General features: G+C 36.2%; 2 protein-coding genes and 2 long non-coding RNA genes across 6 annotated transcripts in view; 3 read left to right on the top strand and 1 right to left on the bottom strand.

Annotated features, from left to right (window-relative positions):
* Positions 1–8,447, bottom strand: part of LOC107624968 (uncharacterized) — a 31,617-nt gene extending 23,170 nt beyond the window's left edge. For 2 of the 3 annotated variants that reach the window (XM_088504832.1, XM_088504833.1), the window contains exons 1-2: positions 8,318–8,447; positions 2,376–2,470 (exon numbers count right to left, since the gene is read on the bottom strand). The gene's annotated coding sequence lies outside the window, so the exon portion shown is untranslated. Of the gene's footprint in view, positions 1–1,253; positions 1,339–2,375; positions 2,471–8,317 lie in introns of all 3 variants that reach the window. The other variant, XM_021112872.2, reaches the window with a different exon arrangement.
* Positions 4,245–6,678, top strand: LOC148573050 (uncharacterized). Its single transcript, XR_015905287.1, has 3 exons — positions 4,245–4,398; positions 4,491–4,545; positions 4,670–6,678. It is a non-coding gene; the product is annotated as an uncharacterized LOC148573050 (long non-coding RNA).
* Positions 8,448–11,087: 2,640 nt separating the features above from the next.
* LOC148573049 (uncharacterized) lies at positions 11,088–12,600 on the top strand. The gene is made up of 3 exons (XR_015905308.1): positions 11,088–11,803; positions 11,891–11,988; positions 12,257–12,600. It is a non-coding gene; the product is annotated as an uncharacterized LOC148573049 (long non-coding RNA).
* Positions 12,601–17,667: 5,067 nt separating this feature from the next.
* On the top strand, positions 17,668–21,273 carry LOC148573048 (uncharacterized). The gene is made up of 2 exons (XM_088505647.1): positions 17,668–18,564; positions 21,199–21,273. Exons 1-2 carry the CDS (start codon positions 17,668–17,670, stop codon positions 21,271–21,273), a joined length of 972 nt encoding a protein of 323 aa, XP_088361773.1.
* Positions 21,274–25,660: the final 4,387 nt, after the last annotated feature.

Genomic DNA, 25,660 nt, shown 5'->3' with positions numbered 1-25,660 from the left:
CTTATACCTGGGAATCCTTCCTGGATGCCTTGAGCATTCGTTTCGGTAAGAATCTTTTTCTATGATCCTTGAGCAGCTCTCAAAGAATTGAAGTAGGGTGGTTCTGTGGAAGAATATCAGTGTCACTTTGAAGAATTGAGCAACCGAATAACGGGATTGAGTGAAGAGTGGATAGTGGCCTTGTGAAGAGTGGATAGTGGCCCTATTCACTACTGGACTCCAAGAACACCTGAAGTTTGAGCTGCTGCTGGCCTGGCCCACTTCTTATATTCAAGTTGTTTCTCTTGCCAAGTTACATGACCAAAAACATGATGCAACTTTGGGCCTCACCAAAAACAATGGAGGCAGGCCCAACTCCTTATTTGGGACATCGACCCGTTTTGCACCCCCACCGGACCCTAAACCCAATTTTCTCAACTCAGAAAACTACCACCCAAACCTTCACCCTCCCATTACTCCTTCAACCATTAACTCATAGATAGCATCCTCCACCCCCAAACCACCACCAACAATTAAGAAACTTACTAGTGCTGACATCCGCGCAAGGAGGCAAAAAAGGCTTTGATATTACTGCGATGACAAATACGCCCCAGGCCACTGTTGCAAGTCATCACTGCAGCTCTTAGTGGGAGAAGACAAGTTGTGAGAATTTATGCACGGCTCCAAAATGGGTGAGGCTGAGGATTTTGATTTCGATGACGATGAGGAAAGTGAGGAACAACCACCAATCGGCCCCTTGATGATTCTCATTGATGGGGGGGGGGGGTACCCATAATTTCGTAAAAGGGTCGATCGCTAGGAGACTGAATTTATCACTCAGTCCAACTCCGGTTCTCCAAGTAATGGTGGGTAATGGAGACTCTATCCACTGTAGAGCGATGTGTAAGAATCTAGCATTGGCAGTACAATGATATAATTTTGCCGCAGATACTTATGTGTTAGATCTGAAGGGGCTGATGTGGTTTTGGGCGTGCATTAGATGATGCAATTAGGCACCATCAGAATTAATTACATGGAATTATTCATGAAGTTTAAAGTCCTAGGTAAGTGGGTTGTGTTTCAAGGTGAACGGTTGTTGAAGGAGACCAGTCTTAACTTCAGAGAATTTAATAAGCTAAACGATAGCAAACCCATTGATCCATGTTCATTTGGAGAATGCTAAGGCTAAAAATAACCCACTGGCGAGTACAGAAGATGACATCATATAGGAGATTCTCGGTACTTTTTCGAATGTATTTGAGGAACCTACGTACCCAGTTACTGTCGTAGTGTGAGGTGGACCATCCTATCCATCTAATTCCGGGGTCAACACCTGTGAGCGTTCGACCATTCCAATATCTGCACTTCCAAAACGAAGAAATGGAGAAATTGGTAAAAGAGATGCTTAGCACGAGAGTCATTTGCAATAGCCAAAGGGCTTTCTCTAGCCCAATATTATTAGTAAAAAAAAAAAGGATGGAGGCTAGCATTTTTGTGTTGATTATCGAGCACTCAACTCCATTGCATTAAAAGATAAATTTTCGATCTCTACTATTGATGAACTTTTAGATGAATTGCATGGTGCTATCTATTTCTCTAAGATTGGCGATCCATAAAAGAGGAAGATATTAAAAAACAGCTTTCAAAACACACATGGGTCACTATGAGTTTATAGTTATGCTATTTGGGCTTACGAATGCACCCTCAATATTTTAGGCTACCATGAATCGGATTTTTCAACTATTCTTGAGGCATTTTGTGGTTATATTTTTTTATGATATGATATTCTCGTATATAATCGGAGTAAAGAGGAACATAAAGAGCACTTAGACCTTGTAAGTGCCAAAAGAACCAACTCTTTGCTAAGCATTTTAAATGCTCATTTGAAGGATTATGACATGTAAAATGAGGAATGCCACTTAGGAATAAAATAGAGGTAGTGCCAAGTTTGTTATATAACAACCTAGAGAGAGGAAGAGATCAAAAAAGAAGAGAGTGAACCAAAGAAAGAGGAATAAAAATTTTGTATTATTTTTTTTAAAGAGTATTTTTCTTTTACTCGAACAAAAAAGTTCTTATACATTTTAATTCCAAATTTGCATACACAATTTTTATTTCACTATTTGATGCATATATATTCATAATCTGTATGGATTATGTATTTTATTTCTCTTGCTCTTGCTGTGAATGGTTATTTGAGCTAAATTATTGTAGCAGAATTATCAGTCGTAGTGATAGTTATATAAAAGTATATTTAAATATAGAAGAAATAACATTTTTTTTAGCATTTACATCCCTCTTTCCAATAAGTTTCATCCTTGCCCAAGCAATGAACCAAACTTAATAAGCTACGACTAGATTCAGAGACAAACTACCATAATGTGCTTCAAACATACCTTTGTATAGTTTGATTAAGATGATCCTAAGTAATGATTTCTTTTTTCACCACCATCACAGTTCCGGCCAGGATAAGAAGCAGCTAAGCAATAGGCTGAAAAAAATATTAATTTGTAAGATAATAATATAAATAATGGTGGATGAAAAATGAATGCAAGAGGAAGAAATAAATAGATTAGAAGGAACATATGATTTTTATTTTGGAATGAGACACAGCCTCCTAATAATCATTCAACTATATTTAAATCTGCACGTTGTGTGGAATTAAAATTAATTAATTTTATACATAAAAAATTATTTAAAAAAACTTAAAAATTAATATTAAATTTAAATAAAATTCTAAAGATATAATACATTCTAGTGTTTGAAAAAATTCATCATCTAATATATATATTTATTAAACTTAAATATTATATAGTACAAGATTAAAACTATTAGATATAATGTAAATATGAATATAATATTTTAATAATTAAAAATAACATTCATGAATTATGACATCATACCTTTTAACATTATTATTATAATTAAATAATATTAAAAAATATAAATTATTAAAAAAAATAATATATAAATGACAAAGATAATATATAATTGATAAATAAAATTAGATAATAAATAACAAAATAAAACTTAAAAAATTATAAAAATTCACTACATTATAGTGTTTTAGGAGTTCATCACTTAATATATAATAAAAAAATTATTTAGCAAACTAAAATAACAAACCGTGATCATTAACTAAATTTTTCAAATAATCACGTAAAACATTAGCAATGATAGAAGAAAAAGATTGAAAGACATAAGATGATGTGAGAAAAATAAAATATGTATAAAATAAATGTTGATTTATATAGTAAATATGAATATAAGTGAGAATAAAAAGAGAAAATAAAATAAGTTTTATTAACTAATTTATATCTATTAAAAAAAATAATATTACTATTAAAGATATAAAATAATATAACCTAAATAAAAATAGAGTAAAAAGATAAGACTAAACATTACCTAATAATAAGAAGATTAAAAAATAGTAATATGATGATAGAAAAACTATAAAATGACAATTTCGTTAAAATGTTTATGTGATAATATTAAAAGTTATCTAATATGTCAAGTATCTATTGTGTCATTATATATTTAATTTTTTTATACATTTTAAATAAATTAATAAATAGACAAATAGATTTTTATAAAATGAAATTTATTCTTTAAATAGGATATGCGATATTAGAATTTAGACTATTGCTATGAGTTAAATTTTTTTTGTTGCTTTTTTGTTGAATTAAATAATTTAATTAATATGTGAAATTATGAGATTAATGCTAAATTGATTCTATAAATGCTATTCTTTATAGTAGTATAAATGTAGGCCTAAAATAGATAATTTTTTCTATATTATTGCTATAGATGACATATATAGTAATTTTATATGAAATATAAAAGTTTATATGTCATTCATTCACTATAATATTATTTTGAGCTCTCTTTTAATATGTTATAATAAATAGATAGATTAGTTGAGTCTATTTTTCATAATTACAATCTAAGTATAAAATAAATAATGAATTATTATAAATGTTTTTGAAAAACATATTAATTAAATGTGTAAACCATGATAAATTAGTAAATAATTAGTCAATAAATTAATTTTTAATAAGAAAGATTAGAAATACGAATATAATATTAAATTAGGATAGAACTCATCGAAACGAGAATTTTAACACTAATTTCGAAAAAAACGGTTTAAGATTGAACCGAACGAACCGAATCGATTGAACTAAACCCAAACCGAATTGTCGATCCAACCGGACCAACTTATTAAATGAACCCAAACTCCCTTCTCTTCCTCATTCAGCTGGAGCAACGTGAAATGCATCCAGGGAAGAGAGGAAACACTGAAACCCTTACGGTGAACTCCAATCCCCCGTAACTTCTCTGTCCGAGCTCCGATCGCCGCATCATTTGCGGCCACGCGTCCACCGCGTTGAGCTCTACATTTCTACCGGAACAATTTCATTGGTAACTTGTTTAATCACTCCCAGCCTCCTCTTCCCCCAAATTTTTTAGAATTGAGTAGAAATATTGAATTTCTTTGATTTATGATATTTTAGGATCCAATTAGCTTGAGGAAAACGTTCACTCTTACTTATATGAAGCTTGGGTAAGGTGAGGATACAATAATTCTATTTTAATTTTATTGAATTTGAGTTTTGAGTATTAAATTGGATATATATATATATATATATATATATATATATATATATATATATATGTTATGAATATGTATTAGGTTGTGAATGAATAGTTGGAGCTTGAAATTGTGGATATTGGAACTTGGAGGAAGCTGAGCCTAGTGTTTATTGAATTTTGAGTGGCTGTGTTTGTGTTGGATAAATTGCTTTGGTCGCTACGCAGAAATCGGCCAAGGTATAGTTTATGTTTCTTGCATTTAATATATAATGTTCTGTGAAAACTTAGGTTAGATGACCATAGGATAAGTTGGAATGCAGGTGTATATATAATATTTAGTAATTTGATTGGTGAATATATTTGGTTTGATTTGGTGATTGGGGTATATGCTGGAAATGGTTACTATATGATTGGTAGGAGGATATATTGTTGAATTATTGAATATATGGTTACAAGTATAATAAAGGAAAGCTTGGTGGTTTTGATGAAAAAGAAATTGTGTAATGTTATGGAATGGAGGTTGACGAAATGATGTAGAATTTATTGAGTAATGATGTCGGCATTTGAGTTGGTATTGATAGGATTGGAAAAGAATGGAATGGAATTTATTGAATGAAAATAAGGTTTGAAATTGTTTGCAAAATTTGGTTTTGGGCTGAATTTCGGCCGGCTATAACTTGCCTTCTGGAATCCCAAATTGATTATAACTTGTTTTAAATGAAAATTGGGTTCGTGAAGTTTATGCCATTCGAAGAACGGATGAAAAATGATTTAAAACGATTGAGTTATGGCCGTTGAAAAATTTGGTAAAGAATATGTGGATATGCAGGTGGTTCCCTGATTGTGCAGCTTTCTGTTAATTTCTTTTTTTTTTTGAAGAACGCATGTCCATGCGTACGCGTGGCCCACGCGTACGCGTGGCCCACGCGTACGCCTGGTATGAAATTTTGGTGATGCGTACGCGACTGGTCTCATGCGTATGCGTAAGGCAAACAAGCATGTCCACGCGTACGCGTGACCCACGTACACGCGTGACACGAAGTTTTCACCTACGCGCACGCGTGAGCCACGGGTACGTGTGGCCCTTGTTTCAGCAAACATGATTTTTTAGTTTTTAAATCATATTTCAAACTTCTAGACCTCTATTTTCATTCCTTTAGTCATGAATAGTAGTATTACACCTGATAATCAGATGAAGTTAGGAAATGGGGATAACTTGGAGGTGAAATAAAGATGAAAAGTGATGAATTGATTATGAAATATTATAGATGATCATGTATGATACTTGACTTGATAATCAAATGAATGATTATGCATGAAACTTGGCTTGAATGATTAAATGATATGAGATACGAGATTCCCTGGATAAAGTGTGTCGTGGCTTGCCACCACGTGTACTAGGTTGAAAACTCGATACTCTGTTGACCCTACGACGTAAGGGTAACTGGGGCACTATAAATTCCCGGAAATGTTAACCCCCTTGAGCAATATTGATTATTTGATAAAAAACTATGCATAGACTCTTGGGGATGCACGTCGAAGGACAGTCTAAGGTTTTCGAACTTGTCGGATTGGCTGGATAACCGACAGATGAGCCTCATCAGTCATAGGACAGGCATGCATCATCTGCATATTACTTGAATTACTTGCTTGTGCATTAACTGGATGTGCCTAAGTGTATTTGCCATGCTAAATGTATAACTGTTACCTGCTGTATTTGTAACCTTCTCTTGCTTGCTTTTTATCTATTTAACTGTCTGTAAAATATTGATGGAGATGGAGGTATGAAGGAATGGCAGTATGAGATTTAGATTTAAGGTTAAGTTAAGTCAGATTTAGATACTCTTAGAAAACCACCTTTTATGGCTTCTATTTAATACTTTAAGCTCTGTAATCTGAGTGTCGGCGTTCTAGGATTGCCTCTGGCACCTTTACCATACTGAGACAAGATTTTGTTTATGTACATTTGGGTTTTGGATATGTACGTATATATGTGTAAATATTCTCCGGCCAGTCTTGACTTCGCAAGTTGAGTTAGGAGCTTGTTATTTTGTATCTTTGGCACTCTATTCCTACTTTTATAATTTTATGTTTGATGGTTATATCTTCCTTAACACGCAAGTTAACTCGTTTCTTGAGCGTTGCGCTTTTATTTCACGATTTTAATTCCTCTATTCTTCAAGACTCCTAGCATATTATAATTCTTCTGCTATTATATGTACACATTTTATTTTAGAGGTCGTAATACCACACTACCTCTGTTTTACGACTTAAGTGTAAAGTTCAATGTGGTAGGGTGTTACAAAATGTGTTCAAGGAATATTTAATAATTTTTTTTGTTATTTTCTTAATTTTTAAACAGATAAAAAATTTAAATAAATTTAATATTTTAAAAACCTTAAAGACAATTAAAAATTAAAGATATATTTAAGAACATGACTTAGAAAGATATATTGTTTTTCTTTTCACCGGCTATTATCAAATCATTCTTTTCACGGGCTATTTTCTTATTTTTATTGACGAATTTTATATTAATTACTGACAAATTTATCAATTGGATTTCATCCAAAACTCTTATCAATAAATTTTTGTTCATTGATTCTTTTCGTCAAAAAATTACCAGCAAAACTTTTTCTAAAATTAAAATTAAGAGGTTGACAAAACTGTTAAATTATCGTCGAGTTTTCTACCTATAATTTTTTAGTCAAATTTTCAATGAATTTTCTATCAAACCTTAAAAAAGAGAGGAAATTTTTTATTTACCGATGAAAAATCCATTTGCAATTTGGATAGATTTTCGACGAATTTTCGTTAATAATGTAGACTTTAAAACAAGTTATTGTCAATATCGATCGTTATTATATAAAACTTCATATACTTGGAAACACATATAATTTTTAAATTTAGGGTAAAGTATATTTTTTGTTCCTAAAGTTTGACAAAAATTTTAAAAATATCCCTAAGTTTTATTTTATTTCAATTTTCTTCTAGAAGTTTTTGATTTGCATCAAATATATCCCTGATGGCTAATTTTTCAAAAAATTTAAAATCGATTCAACAACAATTTTATAAGAACAACCCATCAACAGTACACAAGCAAATTAAGCATAATTTTCATACATTATTGTTAGATTGGTCTTAAATTTTTTGAAAATTTAGCTGTCGAGTGTATATTTGATGCAAATCGAAAATTTTTGGGACAAAATTGAAATAAAATAAAACTTAGGAATATTTTTAAAACTTTTAACAAACTTCAGAGACAAAAAATATAATTTACCCTTAAATCTATTATATCTATAATAATATTAATAAAAGTTTTACCTGTGTATTAAGATTTAATTTAGAGATCAAATAAGTACGTAAGTATCAGTAATAAAAGAAAAAAAAAAAGTTAATTACTATTGACACAACAAAGTATTCATTTCTTTTGTATAAGTTTTATGAATTAAATTATTTTTATTTTTGTACTTTATATTTTATAAGAGGGAGTGAAATGGCAATTGAACATATGTGATTTCCAACACATCATCAATTCAACTACTTGCTGTGCAAAACTGCAAACAAAAGAGCATGAACTATATATGCATAGTACTTGTATTAAATCATCATCATCAGACATATAGAGGGGCAAAAAATTAAATAGTACAAGTTGTCTATTAGCCATTTAGTATTTTAGAAGCAAACATAATAAGGATAACAAGAAGTGAGTACGGGGAAGAAGACAAGTTAATTAAATTATTATACGGACCTGGAAAATCAAAGGTACAATAATATCTTTGGTTCAGCTTTCTTATGCTTCCTCAATCTCTCTTTCTCTCCGATCCCTCTGCTTAGATCTTTTCCTTCCTTCCTAGATTTTTGGTATCCTTTGGGTCTTATGTATACCAACATCTCATAAATTCTTTGCTTTGCTTCAGGCACATAATAATTTACGCTTGGAAAAGTATAGGTAACCAACAAGATTTTTGAACAATGTGTAAATAATGTGAATTAATAGGGTTAAAATAGTAAATTTAATTAGTAACATTAAATTAAAGTGTAGTGTATTTTCATTTGATTGGTGAGTGTTCATGTTGTTCAAAATTTTCATTGTTACCCTAGCACTCCCCTTTATCCTTTAGGCTTTTTTCTTTATTCCTTCCCTTATTGGTTCGCTTCTTTTTTGTTTGAGTAAACATGCCTCAATGCATTTTAGCCACATTCTTTGCTTCAGAGACCAACTCTACTTTGGATGCTATAAATCTATTATTGCCACTCTTTCATTACGTTTCCCAAACAAAACAATTTCATGTCTTTGCCTTTTGCTTTTCCTTTCCTTCTTTTCCCTTTTTTTTCAAAAAAAAAAAAAAAAAAAAGAGAAAATTCTTACACTAATTATTCTGTATCACCTCATCAACGTTTTTTGCTTGTTTGTTTTTATTTATTGTTATTACTATTTGAACTATTAACTCTCTATTTGAAGATACTAAGAAATCAATTATATATCCAGAGAGTATTTGAGCTCAAGCTAAATAAGAACTGGGATGTACGATTTACTTTAATTCAGCCATTATTCCAAATCCAAGCATGATTCATAGAATTTCCAAACTAGATAAAAAATTTATTCAAAATCGCATAAACACTACAATCTGGGATTATTACAATATCTTTTAATAATTTATAAAATTAATTGTGATCTCTGTTCTTTTTTCTAAAAGTTACTAATAAAACTCTTAATTTCTAAAAAGAAGAAAATATATATAAAGACTTCTTCGTACTTAAAACACAATCAAGACAGTATTTGAAACATTTGCGCTCAACCTAGTTTTCCTGCTTAATTATAGATTCTCTGCTTGTGATGAAGGCATTAAGGTTGGCGTGGTTGTTTATTTGTTTCGGGAGCAACATATATAGGTTGCTCAAGATGATGCACATGGTATGATATTATTATGCTCGTTTAATTCATCCTTTTTAAATGCGTGATTTTTTTTTATTTATTTCTTTTTTAGACTAGAGACTTTTTAAATTATATTGTATTAGTTTTTGTCTTATCTATCCTAATATCTATTTGATTTTTAGTGAATAAAATGACAATATAATTCATATAAAAATTATTATATATACACTAAACATCAATCATCTTGTATTTATCTATAAATATATATATTGTTTAAATTATTTTTAATATTATTTTATATTTTAATATATATTTTATACGAGTGATTGATTTAATTACTAAATTTTGATATATATTTATACAGTTGAATTCATATATAATATATAAAAAACTATAGATACAATAAAAATTACAGTTCAAAATGAGTCAAATAGTCCCTAATAATTTAATGTATTTGAATATAAATTAATAAAAAAATTACAAATATTTTTAATAAATTTATAAATTTTAGAATGGAAAGTTATTTATCTTTTAACAAAAAGATAAAATAAATAAATGAATTTTACTGTTTTTATTTTTTTTATTTTTTTACAAAATCTGAAAACAAACGCACCCATTCACAATTTGCTATCTCTGAAAAAAAAAAAAAAAAAAAAAAAAAAAAAACCTCACTAGAGATACTTTGTTATAAAGATGTTAGACATGTTCTAGAAGATGATCGAAAGAGAATCAATTGTGAAATCAGTTTATATCTAGCTTATATATCAAGTCACGTTTGTATTACTCAATGTTGAATGAATGTTTTTCACAATTACTCTCTTCAAAGTATCAAAATAATTCAGGTGGAATAAGGGATGAGCACGGGTAATGGTATACCTGTTCGAATTAAATTGGTTCTCTAATTAATGGGTAATCGGGTTTAATCCAAACCAAATCAATGATTTTTGTTAGGTAGCGTTTGTTTTGAGGTACTGAGACAGAGACTAAGAGATTGAGACTCAGTATCGTGTTTGTTAGTTCAGAGACTGGTACTAAAATTTCTGTCTCTGTCTCTAAAATTTCAGTATTTCAGTACTTCCAAAAAGTAGGGACACAAGGAACTGAAATTTTTAGAGATGGAGACTGAAACTTTAATAACATTTTATACCTAAAATACTTTCATTTCAATTAATTAATTTTAATTTTACCCTTTGTGCAAATTAAATTAGAGTTTCATTCTTGTTTCAATTCCTGTCTCTCATTTTGCACCAAACAGAATACTGAGATTTATTTCAATCCCTGTCTCTTAGTCTCTGTCTCTCAGTCTCAGTCTTTCCGTCTCTGTCTCTCCACCAAACGTTAGTGATTGGTTCGGATACCGGTTCTGGCCTTCTGGGGTGCAAAACCCGAACCAACTCGCGAACCCGATCATATATTAATTAAATAAAAATATATATATATATGACTTTTTCATTAGACAAAAATTATTCACTAGTAATATGTTTGGATTTTAATGAGTTTAGTTTTTAATGTATTTGGTATTTAACATGTTTGAATTATTTCTATTGATGTTACATGTTTATTGTACTTGTTGAATTTTTAAGATAAACTTTTTTTTTTTATGAATTTTGAAGTCATCGGTGTCCAATTATCCGAATCAAACCAATCCGTACTTAATCGGTTGCGTACCAAAAGTGCCCAGCAAGGGAGATTATACAAGGAGTCTTTTGAAAAACGATGGCCATCTTTGAATCACGAAAATAGTGAGATCGAGAAGAATGAGTCATTATTAAAAAAAAAGTCTGGTCACATCATTCAAAAAAAGAAAGGCTAGTAAAACTCAGAATTCAACTAGGTATCAATTGTGCAATTAACACCCAACCCACCAATTTTAGAAGGATTTGGAGCTAGGCTTCCCTTGATTTTGCTGTTTTATGTGATATTATGTTGTGCAAGAGAAGAATATGCTTGTCTAATAAGTTTGAAGTGTTTCTGGGATTTGGCCTTGTTAGGGTTACCATTCAAAGTGATAAGGTTAACTGTGGTCATAGTATTGTATTCAAGTAAGGTTAATGCCTTCAAAGTAGATGGATAAGTAAGTGATGTCTATATATTGAGAAATTATTATTGCTGCTAGACTCATCTGGGTTGCTGCTTCATTTTTTTAGTTACTTTTTTCCATTAGTGTTGTTATGCAAAGAGAAACCCTGAGCAACGGTTTAGTTGTTTGGGTGACTTCAAGGTAGGATACTTGAGTATTAGGCTACCCTTTGTTGTTGACCCTTGCAACCTCTGTACTAATGTGGATCCCATCACTTGTGGAACTTCTTCAGTAGTAAATATAATGTTCTCATTATCGTTTTCCTTTGGTATATTGAGGTTTGACATCATTATTTATTTATTTTTATGTTACTTAAAATTATAGGTATTATACTGTCAATATATCTGAAATTTTTTAAATTTTAGTTTTTATCGACTTTTGGTGGAGTGGGTGTGGCTGGTCTATCTGCTTCGCTACTGACATCTGTGTATCTTCTTGCTCTTGCCATTTGTTCTGCTGGCGGGTATTATGATTTTCTAATTTTTACTTATAATTTGGCTTCCTTTCTTGTTGCTCAAGATTGTATTTCAAAATCTTAAATCTTCTAAAGAAACATATTGCACTGTTACGGCAAGAGTTGTTATCATGTAACCTAAAGAATACGTCCCTTTAGATTCATATTTTATAAATAAGAAATGTAGATTGGTATGTGCCTAAGGATTTAATTGGTTTAATTTATGATCATGCTGATGACTTGTTGCTGAAATTTGGTTGACATATATTTTTGTCAGGTATGTTGCTATATCAAATTTCCCAAGGCGCAGACAGAGTGTGATAGATAAAGTGAAAGCAAAAGCAGAGAAGTTAGCATCTGAGCTTGAAGAGGCCATGAAGAAAGATTTCAATGAAGCCATGGAAAATTTGAACAATTATGTGAAAATCCTTGGTAAGCCTTACCAAGATCAAGCACAGAATAGACTTAACATGCTTCTAGAGATTCAAGAGGAATTATCGAGTATTGAAAAAAAAAAAATTTAGAACATTGCAACCATCTTCATTTTTGTTGATGTTGATGATGCTTAGGAATTCTCCACTATATTTTGGCATAATATTAGTTTTGGAATACGAAAATCTATTATGAGGTGAATTTAGTAATAAAGTCAGAGTATTTCTGTACAAACTCTTGATTCATTTAGTTAATTGTAATTATGATTTTCTGGGTGAAATATATTTTTTGCATAAAAAATTTTCAAGAAATTTTAAAATTATTTTTGACGTTTTGATTTGTTTTAATTTTAAAATCATTTTAAACTCAAGATAAAATTATTTGTCGCAAAAACCCCAAAGCAAATACGTATCATAAGTTTGCTTTTATGAGATTTGCATTCAGAGATCATGCAAAAAGAGCAATTAGATTTCTTAAGAGATGGAAGATATATGGTACCCTTTTATTCGTTACAAAGAGCAACGCAGCAGCCAAATAGAGGACATGTGTTGCATGAAGAAGGAAGGAAGTGGGGACACCATAACTGAACCTAATAGAAAAAACCTTCAAAGCGGTGCTAACTGATCAGAAAAAAAAATGAAGGCCAACATCAAAAAAGATTATAGCAACAAGGAAACAGTTATGCTGAGAGAGGTCAAAGGAAAAGTTAATCAGAATATGTTGGAGAAATTAAATAGAAGCATTATTGGAGAATCAGTCATTCATTATTAGGGAATCGGTTAGCCCGTTGAATGCTTACGAGATCATTTCAGTCTATACTCTTTCGGAGGTTAAATGTCTGGGATCATTTAAGATGATCTGAACTTTTGACTCGATAGAGAATATGAATGAAACTCTGCAATCATCATTTTTACTGAATTATTTTGGAGAGATAAGGAGATGGATTGCAGGAGAAACATATATGATAAGAAAAGTTTAGATTGAAATTTGTGGCATGCCTCTACATGAATGGAATGAAGAAACCTTTTTTATCATAGCGGTGGTATGGGGAACCGTTTTAAGTGTGGATAAAATATAAAAACTTGATTCAAAGAAGAAATTTCGACTCAGTCAAAATGACGATGGACACTACTTGGGTGCCAATAATCAATGACAGGATCTAGATGGATCTAAATGGAGAAAAGTTTGATATTTATGTGAAGAAAACATGGTTGGATAAAGAGGTCATAGCTGATTTGAGAATGGTCAATAAAAATTATTAAAATAAAACTTTAAAATAAGATAAAAGATAAATTTTTAGTAGATTATATGATTGTATATATTAAAAAAGAGAATGTTTTAAATTTATTTCAGATGATAAATTGTGTTCATACCCTGACCCAACGTTAAGGCCCAGGAACTAAGTAAAAAGGCCCAACCCAAAGGGTTGACCCCACCTTTCACCAAATCAGCCCCTGCGAAGTCGTTACTCGTCACGACTTGCTCTAAAGAAGTCGGGAACGAGGGTTAGTTGGCAGATAAGCACTCATTTGAATGAGTAACTGCCCCAAGAATCTCTCTAACCACTTCCACGAGCCATATCTTAACCTCCCTAAGATAAAGGGACGGTTAACGCCCTAGAAAAGTGGCACTACTCCAACGGTGGTTATTAGTTCGCCATTATAAATACACTGACACCCCTCAGGTATCTTTAAGTTCCAATACTCTCTAAACCTGCTCACGCCCTTGCTAACTTAGGCATCGGAGTGTCTTTGCAGGTACCACCCCCCATTCTTCCATACACACAAGTCGGACGGAGGGCACCGAGTTACAGATCCACTCGAAAGCTTCCTCCTTCATACGTTTGGGCCAACCAACGCCATCCAACCCATTAATCTCCGGTTACCCATTGTAACATTGGCGCCGTTGCCGGGGACCCGAGAGATCAACCAGAGATGGCGGATAGATCCCCTGAGGAGGGTCATGTAGAGACAGATTCTGAACAAGAGAATCTGAACACCGGAAACAATGAGGCAGACCTGACCCTTCACCAGGAAGCCAATGACCAACACAGGAAAGGCACCTCCGGAATAAAAAACCCGAAAGTAAATTCTTCGGAAGGGCGCGATTCAGAGAAAGAGGGACCATCCCATGCAACTGAGCTCATGGGATTAGTCCACAGTCGCCTCGAGCAGCTAGAACAGGAACGGGAGCGACAAAAGGAAACTGAAAAGAACCTAAAAGAGGAGATGGAGCGACGAAAAGAGTTAGAAAGAAAACTCTTAAAGTTAGAATCCTCCCTCAAAGGTCAGAACTCCCGCGACGGTAGAGAAGATTCGCCCCTAGGGGGGAAGATCCTTTTAGTGAGGACATAATGAGGGCAAAAGTTTCGAGAAACTTTAGAAGCCCCGATATGGACCTCTACGACGGAACCACTGATCCGAAGCATCATCTGAGCAATTTTAAAAGTCGGATATATCTGGCTGATGCATCTGATGCTACGCGATGCAAAGCTTTCCCGACAACCTTGTCGAAAGCGGCGATGAAGTGGTTCGACAGCCTCCCCCCGAGGTCGGTTACCAGTTTTGAGGACCTCTCAAGGAAGTTCTTGATGAGGTTCTCTATCCAGAAAGACAAAGTAAAACATGCACCAAGCCTCCTGGGAATAAAGCAGGAGGTCGGAGAATCCTTACGAGCCTACATGGAAAGGTTCAACAAAGCATGTTTAGAGATTCAAGACCTGCCCACAGAGGCAGTCATAATGGGGTTAGTCAATGGGCTTAGAGAAGGTCCCTTCTCACAGTCCATATCCAAAAGACACCCCATCTCTCTAAGTGATGTACAGGAAAGAGCTGAAAAGTACATCAACATGGAGAAAAATGCTAAGTTGAGAGACTTGAGCTGGTGACCTGGGCACCCTCCCTCAACAAAAGAGAGGGAGAGGGAAACCAAAAAGAAGGAAGAACTCGGTCTCGATAGACCAAGAAAATATCACTCTTATACTCCTCTAAAAGTCTCCATAGTGGACGTGTACAGAGAGATTTGTAATACGGAAAGGCTGCCACCCCCCAGACCCATTAAAAATAAAAAAGGGGGGAGCCGCAACGACTACTGTGAGTACCATAAGATATATGGTCACTCCACAAACGACTGCTATGACCTTAAAAATGTGATAGAAAAGCTGGCTAGGGAAGGCCGGCTCGACAGATATCTCATAGAAAGGTCGGATAGTCATGGGAAGAGAAAGCGAGAGGATACGGATAGAAGAGACCCACCACCACAAACCCCGGAGAGACATATCCACACGATCTCAGGAGGGTTCGCGGGAGGGGGACTCACCAAATCCTCTAGCAAAAGGCATCTCAAGAGAGTCTACCAGGTCGGAGGAGAGTCATCCGACCTCCCCACCATTTCAATCACAAAAGAAGATGAGCAAGGAATAATCCCTGGACACGATGATCCAGTGGTAATAACTATGATCCTAGCAAATGCTCACCTCCACAGAACCCTAGTAGACCAAGGAAGCTCAGCAGACATCCTTTTTAAGCCCGCTTTCGACAAACTAGGGTTGGATGAGAAAGAATTAAGAGCCTACCCCGACACCTTATACGGACTAGGCGACACGCCAATAAAGCCACTAGGATTTTTGCCCCTCCACACCACTTTTGGAAAAGGGAAAAAATCAAAAACTCTGAGCATAGACTTCATAGTCATCGATGTAGGGTCAGCATATAATGCTTTAATTGGCAGAGCTACCCTTAATCGACTCGGAGCGGTGGTATCCACTCCTCACCTTTGTATGAAATTCCCGACTTCAGCGGGGATAGCAACGGTAAGGGGAGATCAGAAATTGGCAAGGAAATGCTATAATGAAAGCCTAAACCTGAGAGGAAAAAGCCGAGAAGTTCACACAGTAGAGCTCGGAGGCGCAAGGGCTAGAGAGGAGCTGCGTCCCCAACCGGGAGGAAAAACCGAGGAGATACAGGTCGGCGAAGAGGAGGGAAAAAATACTCACATAGGGGCCAACCTAGGGGAAACCCTAAAACAAGGGTTGACTAAACTCCTAAGAGATAATTCCGATCTCTTCGCTTGGAAGGCCTCCGACATGCCTGGGATAAACCCCGAGCTTATGTCCCAAAAGCTCTCGGTTTACCGGGGTCCCGACCTGTACAGCAAAGAAGACGCAAGCTCGGCCCAGAGCGAGCCCTAATAGTAGAAGAGCAGGTACAAGCGCTCCTAGAAGCCAGCTTCATTAGAGAAGTAAAGTACCCAACATGGCTAGCCAATATAGTGCTAGTCAAAAAACAAAATGGTAAATGGAGAATGTGTGTCGACTATACCGACTTAAATAAGGCCTGTCCCAAGGACCCTTATCCACTACCAAGTATTGACACCCTGGTAGATTCCAGCTCGGGGTATCAATACTTGTCATTCATGGACGCCTACTCAGGGTATAACCAAATCCCGATGCACGAACCCGACCAGGAGAAAACATCATTCATCACGCCCAGAGCTAATTTTTGCTACGTGGTCATGCCATTCGGATTGAAGAATGCAGGGGCCACATATCAGAGGTTGATGAATAAGGTGTTCGCCTCTCACCTAGGGAGCCTAATGGAAGTATACATCGATGATATGCTGGTAAAGACCAAGAAAGAAGTCGACCTCTTGTTTGACCTTTCACAAGTCTTCGACACCATAAGGTTGCACGGGATGAGACTAAATCCTGCAAAGTGCGCCTTCGCGGTAGAGGCGGGAAAATTCCTAGGGTTTATGCTAACACAAAGAGGGATTGAAACTAATCCCGACAAGTGTAGAGCTATCCTGGAGATGAAAAGCCCGACTTGTTTAAGAGAGGTCCAGCAGCTGAATGGTCGACTTGCAGCCCTTTCCAGATTCTTGGCAGGATCGGCACTAAAATCCCTCCCACTGTTCTCCTTATTGAGAAAGGGATGTCAGTTTGAATGGACTCCTGAATGCGAGGAGGCGTTTCAGGAGTTCAAAAGATTCTTAAGCCAACCTCCTATTTTGGCCCGACCTATAGTTGGGGAAGATCTCGTCCTATACTTATTCGTGGCAGACAAGGCCGTCTTATCGGCCCTGATCAGAGAAGACGAGGTCGGACAACACCCAGTATATTTCATCAGTAAAGTTCTACAAGGCCCTGAGCTAAGGTACCACAAACTAGAGAAGTTCGCCTACTCCTTAGTGGTAGCCTCACGAAGGCTACGACCTTACTTTCAAGCTCACACCATAAGAGTCCGCACGAACCAACCCATGAAGCAAATCCTCCAAAAGACGGATGTTGCAGGGAGAATGGTTCAATGGGCAATAGAGCTCTCCGAGTTCGACTTGAAGTATGAAACTCGGACGGCGATTAAAGCCCAGTGCCTCACCGACTTCATCGCAGAATACGCAGGAGACCAAGAGGAAAAACCAACTACATGGGAACTCTATGTAGATGGATCCTCAAACAAAACAGGAAGCGGTGCAGGCATAATATTGGTGGATGAAAGAGGAACCCAGATAGAAGTTTCCCTCAAATTCGAATTCCCAGCTTCAAATAATCAGGCAGAGTATGAAGCCTTGATTGCTGGATTGAAGCTGGCGGAAGAAGTCGGTGCTACAAAAGTGATGATATACAGCGACTCGCAAGTGGTGACCTCCCAGATAAGTGGAGAGTATCAGGCAAAGGACCCAAATATGAAACGGTACTTGGAAAAAACTCTGGAACATCTTGGGCACTTTGCAGAAACCGAGGTCCAACACATCACTCGGGATCTAAATAGCAGAGCAGACGCCCTATCCAAGTTGGCAAGTACCAAGCCAGAAGGGAATAACAGAAGCCTGATCCAGGAAACTCTCCAGAAACCTTCCGTAGTAAAAGAAAAAGACAAACAAGAGGTCCTTGAGGTAGTCGGATTAAACCTCGGTTGGATGAACCCCTTGGTCGAATACATGAAATTCGACATCCTCCCCAAGGAGGAGAAAGAGGCTAAGAAGATCCGAAGGGAAGCACAACATTACACTTTGGTGAAAAATATCCTCTACAGAAGGGGGATATCAACACCATTATTAAAATGTGTACCGACCTCAAGAACCACCGAAGTGTTGGAAGAAGTCCACAGCGGGATCTGCGGAAATCATCTCGGAGCAAGGTCACTAGCCAGAAAAGTGATCCGAGCCGGATTCTACTGGCCGACCTTGCAGAAAGATGCCACGAAATTTGTGAAAAAGTGCCAACCATGCCAGATGCATGCAAATTTCCACGTGGCTCCCCCCGAGGAGCTCATCAGTATCACTTCTCCATGGCCTTTTGCGAAATGGGGAATGGATTTGTTAGGGCCTTTCCCCCAGGCGCCAGGACAAGTCAGATACCTGATCGTGGGAATAGATTATTTCACAAAGTGGATAGAAGCAGAACCATTGGCCACCATCACCGCACAAAGAAGTCAGAGGTTCCTCTACAAAAATATCATCACAAGGTATGGGATACCTCATTCCATCACTACAGATAATGGAACCCAATTCACCGACTCTACCTTTAGAAGCATAGTAGCCAGTATGAAAATCAAACACCAGTTCACCTCGGTGGAACATCCGCAAGCCAATGGGCAAGCCGAGGCAGCCAACAAAGTCATACTAGCAGGGCTGAAGAAAAGATTACAAGATGCAAAAGGAGCCTGGGCCGAAGAGCTCCCACAAGGCTATGGGCTTACAGGACAACCCCCCCAATCTGCCACTGGAGAAACACCCTTCCGACTAGTTTATGGCGTAGAAGCCATGATCCCAATAGAAGTCAACGAACAAAGCCCAAGAGTGATTCTCCATGACGAGATCGGAAATATACAGGGGCATAAAGAGGAGCTCGACTTGCTTTCCGAGGTCCGAGAAGAAGCCCAGATAAGAGAAGCAGCGTTGAAACAAAGGATGACTACAAGATACAACAAAAAAGTCATTCGAAGAGCATTCACCCCAAGTGACCTGGTCTTGATCAGAAACGACGTAGGAGTCAACAAATCAGGGGAAGGAAAACTCGCTGCAAATTGGAAGGGACCATACAAGGTCAATGAAGTCTTAGGGAAAGGCTATTATAAAGTGACCGACCTGAACGACACCGAGTTACCGAGGTCGTGGCATGCCTGTAATATGAAAAGGTACTACAGTTAAAAGCGAACTCTACTCCCTGATGTACTCTTTTCCCAACTTCATGATTTTTTTCCCAAAATCAAAGGGTTTTTTCTGGAGAAGGGTTTTTAACGAGGCATCATAGTAGAGACTAAGGGAAATATATTGTCAAAAACCCTTAGTAGCAATAAGGTACCTCCCCAATTAATAAAAGATCTTTTTCATATATATCTCTTGCAAATTCCTTTTTTGTTTCTTTTCTTTCGACGAAACGCGCCGACTTAAGCTCGACAAAACGTGAAAATCCTATGAACCGACCTAGATGGTCGTCAAGATAAAACGACGAGGTACAAGTCGGTGTAAAGAGGTTATAGAAGTTGATCATGATAAACTCAGAAACATTCCGACTCCTAAGTCGGAATGGGAAACCGAGTAAAACAAAAATGAATCACAAAAGTAGCCTAAGTCATAAAAACTCAATGAAACGAAATTGAGTACTAGGAATAACAAAAGAGAGATAGAAAAAAACCCCAAGAAAAGGTTAAAAGGTTGTCCTAAAGATCCTTAAAATAAAAAGGTTCAGAAAGACAGACAAAGCCAAAGAAAAGGTTTTTTCAGAAAAGATCAAAGGAAAATTCGAAATCAGAAAAGCATGCACACACAAGGTAACTTAAACCCTTATCCAAAAAAGGGTACTTATTTTTTAACTTAAACCCTTATTAAAAAGGGTATTATTAAACGTTTTGTTTACGGCCTTAAAAGGCCAAAAAATTGTTCAAATACTACCAAAAAAATAAAGAGTTTAAAAAGAGGGGACCCACAGGCCGGGCCCCAAATAGCCAGCAAATTACTTTTTTACAAGACGAGTAGATAGATCACCACCACCAGAGGTAGGAAGAGCGCCACCAGGACCGGGAAGAGAGGCATCCATAGGAGATGAAGAGGAAGTCGGAGGAACTGTGGAAGAACTCGGAGCGTCCTTAGAGCGAGGAGGAGACTCTATAATCCTTTGCCCCCGAGTCTTCAAGTCTGACTCGGAAATAATCTCGGGGACAGGGGGATCCACAATGGCACCATCAATAACAACTTTATCAGGATCTAAAAGGGAAAGGTCCAGGCCAGGAGCAATGACTCCGACCTGCTCCCTAAAGATCCTCCAAGCCTCCTCAGCCCCATCAGCAATAGAGTCCTCCAACTCGGTGTAGGCCCTCTGAGAATTCAGCAGCTCATTTTTCACAGACACAAGATCGTTAAATAAACTTTGGTAGCTGTGTTGCGCTGTCTTCCTCAAACCCACCTCCATGTTGCATTGGGCTTGCAATTTCCTCTCCTTCTCCTTGAGGCTATCCATCTCCTCCTTCAACTTGGCGACTTCCTCCTTCAACTCCCTCTCCTGCTCCTAATATAAAAGAAGCCTTCCCTCCAGCTCCGCAACCCTCGAGGTCATCCCTAAAGAGCTGAGAGGAGCCTTCTCAAAAATATCTAAGAGTTTATCACAAACCCCCGCCGCCTTGAGGCTCTCCTCAACCAGAGTGGTAAGGTGGCGCCGAACAGAAACATCATCCATGCTTATACGAGCATGGGGATAGATGTTCTTTCGGACGAATGCAAGAGCATCCGCCTTAACCTCACCAGAAGAGCCAGACTCTAAAGTCTTGCGCTTCTTCTTCTCTGGCTCAGGAGAAGATCGGGCGGAGGGGGGCGGCTGAGAGAAAGCTGAAGAAGAAATTACAATGGGCTGTGAAAGAGTCCTAGTGTTCCGAGGAGGAGGAGGAGGAGAGATAACCGCCCTGGCGCCACCCGTCCTGGCGCGAGACCTTGCTTTAGCCTCCTGGACTCTCTGGTAAGATTCCTGCGCGTTTGCCTTCGCCATCTCTGAAAAAACAATAGATAATAGGCTAAGACAAGTCGGAAAGGTCAATCAGACAAGTCGGTAATCTAACAAACAAATAAAAGCTACCTAGCTGTGCCTGGACAAAGGTCGGAGACCCCTGGAGAAACTTTTTAGTGTCTAAGTATGGGGCCCTCCCCCATACTTCTCGGAGGAACCCCACAATGGCCGCTTCTACCTCATCCAGGTCATCTAGACCATATTTCTCGCAGGAGGAGGCCTCCAGCCAGTATAAAGGGAAGCGGGGAGAAGAATTATCATCCAGAAAAAAGGGGTGGTGACCCTCTACAGCTTGAACTTTGAAAAAATAATTTTTAAAGTCATGGAAGGATTCGTCAAAAAGGGTAAAAACTCTCCGACCCTGTATGGCTCGGAAAGACACCCACTGTTGCTTATTGTTTAGCCCACTGAAGTGTTTGGTCATATGGAAGAGATAGAAAAAAATCTTCAAAGAAGTCGGGAACTCCAAAGCCTGGCTAATAAATTGATAAATTTTCAAAAAACCTCAAGAGTTGGGGTGAAGCTGGGTAGGAGCAACTCGGCAGTGATGCAAAACAGATATCTCAAAGTTTGAAAAAGGAAGAAAAACACCCAAACGGGTGATCATACACTCATACATAAAGAAAAAATGAGGGGCCGCCTCATTGACCCTCCCAAAGCAAACCCGGTCTTCAGGACCCGGGACTACCAACTCATACTTCGGCTCGTCCTTCTCAGAAGTACAAATTCTGTGGTGAGTACGAAGGTTGGTGATAAACTCAGTATCGAACGAGGGTTCCTCCCCTAGGACCGTGACATCAACCCACTGAGAAAGAACGTCTACGGAAGCCATTTCTTTTTCTTAAAAAGGTAACAAAAACCTACAAGGGAAAAAAAAAGAAAAGGAAAATCAAGAACACGGTCTCTAAAGGGAGGGAATACGGAACTAAAGTCTACAAACCAACCTATCTACAAAATAAAAGCATGCAAATAGAAAAGTATGTTACAAAAAGAACTAACCTTTATCTGAAATAAGGGTTGGAGAAAACGAAAGCCTTCGAAGATACAAGAACGCAGCACGAACGAATGAAGGAGAAATTTGAAAAATTGCAGAAACGAAACAATGAAAGAGAGGGAAAGTATTTATAAGTACGTTAGGGGCACAATGGTAAAAACGGGGCAGTCATTAATGAAAATGCACCGTTACCAAGACCATCAATCCCTACGCACATCCCTAACGGACACGACGCTTGATTAGACGTAACTGTCAGAACCAAAAGGTCACGAAAAGACACGTCGGTTTCAGAACATCACGTCGGTCCTCCAACAAGTCGGTTACAAGCCCGAGTAGTATACTCGAACCCGAATCTTAAAGAGAAATTGGGCTCGAGTAGGGGCACTGTTCATACCCTGGCCCAACGTTAAGGCCCAGGAACCAAGTAAAAAGGCCCAACCCAAAGGGTTGACCCCACCTTTCACCAAATCAGCCCCTGCGAAGTCGGTACTCGTCACGACTTGCTCTAAAGAAGTCGGGAACGAGGGTTAGCTGGCAGATAAGCACTCATTTGAATGAGTAACTGCCCCAAGAATCTCTCTAACCACTTCCACGAGCCATATCTTAACCTCCCTAAGATAAAGGGACGGTTAACGCCCTAGAAAAGTGGCATTACTCCAACGGTGGTTATTGGTTCGCCACTATAAATACACTGATACCCCTCAGGTATCTTTAAGTTCCAATACTCTCTAAACCTGCTCACGCCCTTGCTAACTTAGGCATCGGAGTGTCTTTGCAGGTACTACCCCCCATTCTTCCATACACACAAGTCGGACGAAGGGCACCGAGTTACAGATCCACTCGAAAGCTTCCTCCTTAATACGTTTGGGCCAACCAACGCCATCCAGCCCATTAATCTTCGGTTACCCATCGTAACAAATTGATATTTTAGTTATATGAAATATCACAGAACAAATTTAAAAATATCAAAATCCTAAAGTATGTAGTTGAATATTAATTTTGATATAATATAATTATTAATTTTGACCTATATACTATAAATTATATTTTGTTAATTTTTTATTATATTATTTTAATTTATTTTATATTTAATTTGACCCCTCTTATAAAAAATTTCTGGCTCCGCCACTGCGTAGATGATGAAGAGAAGATTCCCAAAGAACCAATGAAATGTAGAGACAATAAATGATATCTAGCTAAATACTACTCCACAGATCAAAGAAGTGGAGACTCAGGAAGATGGAGAGAATTTCTTAGATGTACAATACATGGAGAACTTAAACCTCTTTGAAGATTCAAATTGACCTATATATATTTTCAAGACAATATAGGAACACTAAAGAAGTGATTCAAGAAACCCAATTGGACTTGCAAGGAGGCACATGGTCTGAAACAGATGGTGTGCATGATAGAATAAGAAAATTGGTACATGAAGAGAGAAGGATAACAAGTTAATCTCAACCCCTCTATATCCACCTGGCTTTGTAAACACTATTAAAAAGAGAGTGGCTCAATCTTAGCTTGAACGAGAAAGACAAAAGGAAAGAATGATCCACATAAAAAGAATTAGCAACAAAGGAGAGAGAAAAGGGGAGAAATTAGAAAAATATATGCAAGATAAAAATAAAATAAGAAAAAGAGCAAAACAAATTTAACTATGGATTTTGCTGTGAATTTTGTTATTTGCAGAATTTGCTGTAAAGATTAGCTATGAATTTTGTCGTAAATTGATTATTTGTGAAATTTTTTGCAAAGGTGAATGGTAATTTTTGTTGCAAATTTTGTTACGTGTGGAGGTTATTGCAAAAATTAATTATAAATTTTGCTGCGGATGTATTATTTGTAAAAGTTGTTGCCACATGAACCTATGAATTTTGTTGCAAATTTGGTACACGTGAAAGATTCGAAGTTAAATTTAAAATAAAATTTGACAAATTATATAATTTATCATAAAATTATGTGCAAATTTTATAGATTTTTCGCGACAAAATTTGTAGATAAGTTACTTGCAAATTTAAAAATTTGCAGCAATAGTTATCCATAAGCTCATATGTTGTAGATTGAATTTTGTAGCAAATTTTGCAACAAACAAAATTATTTGCTAATTCAATAAAAAATTATAGAAAAATCAGTAGCAAATCAACTATTTTTTAGTAGTGATGTAAGAATAAAAAAAGATAGTCACAAAAAGAAAAAAGCTAATTAGAAAAGAGCTAAAGAAATTATGAACATGAAAATAAAAATGACAGTTATATAGAAGACATAGCGGGAGAAGCAATCAAGACTTAGAGGATTGGATCCTAACTTATGATGTATTGTAGTGATGAAAATGCAATTTTGGAATAATTTTGGAGGACAGTCAAAAATGAAAGAAAAGCTCTAGAGAAAGTCAGTATAAAAATAAGGTTCAGAGGAAGGAAAAGAACTAGTTTTAGACTTTTAGTCAGGTTGGTGATACTAATTGCAATAATCTTGTTTTCTTTGTGGTTGAATTTTGGGAGTATAGGAGAGTGGATTTTATAATGGTGTGCGTAAAAATTCTTAATCCATAGTAGCAAAGAAAAGTGTCCAAATTTAGGGGCCAGTATATTTGAGTGATAGTAATAGAAGAGTATGGTGTGTTTCTTGGATGTTGTTAATATGTTTTTGAGAGTTGGGTGTTGATATTTGGTAGTCTTCTTAGCTAAGCCATTTAGATGGTTCAAAAAGTATTATCCAAGTTTTAGCTTTGGTATTGGGAGTTATTATGTTTTGCCTGTGATTCAGGTTGAAAATAGGTTTTTATGGTATTTTATATGTACTTGTTGCTTATTTTTTTCTAAGTAAGATTGAGAGTCTTGAATGAATTATAAAAAAAAATTAGAGAAAAAATTAAAACAAATTAAATATAATTTTTTAAAACTTAAAAAAATGTACGCACAAAAATTATATTTCACAATTTTTTATTAATTTAAAATTATGATGTAATCTATGCTCTAATAATTATATCAGAATAGATTATTAAGATACTCATCATCTCTATACTCTCTAGTTAATACATCAAATCTTATCTAACAATCGCATTTTTTTAAAATAAAAAATATACATTGTTATTACAGAAGCACATTTTATGCAAGAAAGGGAGACACATGTTGAATTTTTATTGAAATATAAGGTTAACTTTATGCATGAAAACGATCTTATGTAAAAAGGGTTATGCTATGTGTACATCAAAATCAGTGACTAAAATCAGCCACCAGTATAAAATACATATTAAA

The sequence above is a fragment of the Arachis ipaensis genome, chromosome B2 (genome assembly GCF_059453495.1).
Source record: "Arachis ipaensis isolate K30076 ecotype BB chromosome B2, ASM5945349v1, whole genome shotgun sequence".
Classification (NCBI taxonomy): Eukaryota; Viridiplantae; Streptophyta; class Magnoliopsida; order Fabales; family Fabaceae; genus Arachis; species Arachis ipaensis.
Note: the sequence above shows the minus strand (reverse complement) of the source record. Positions and strands in the feature narration are given on the sequence as shown.

Excerpts from the sequence above, each read along its gene's own strand:
- LOC148573048 (XM_088505647.1), top strand. The coding sequence starts at position 17,668 with ATGAAGCAAATCCTCCAAAAGACGGATGTTGCAGGGAGAATGGTTCAA. Across the intron at positions 18,565-21,198 it reads CAAGGTCACTAGCCAGAAAA|GAGAAGATCGGGCGGAGGGG; the intron begins GTGATCCGAGCC and ends TCTCTGGCTCAG.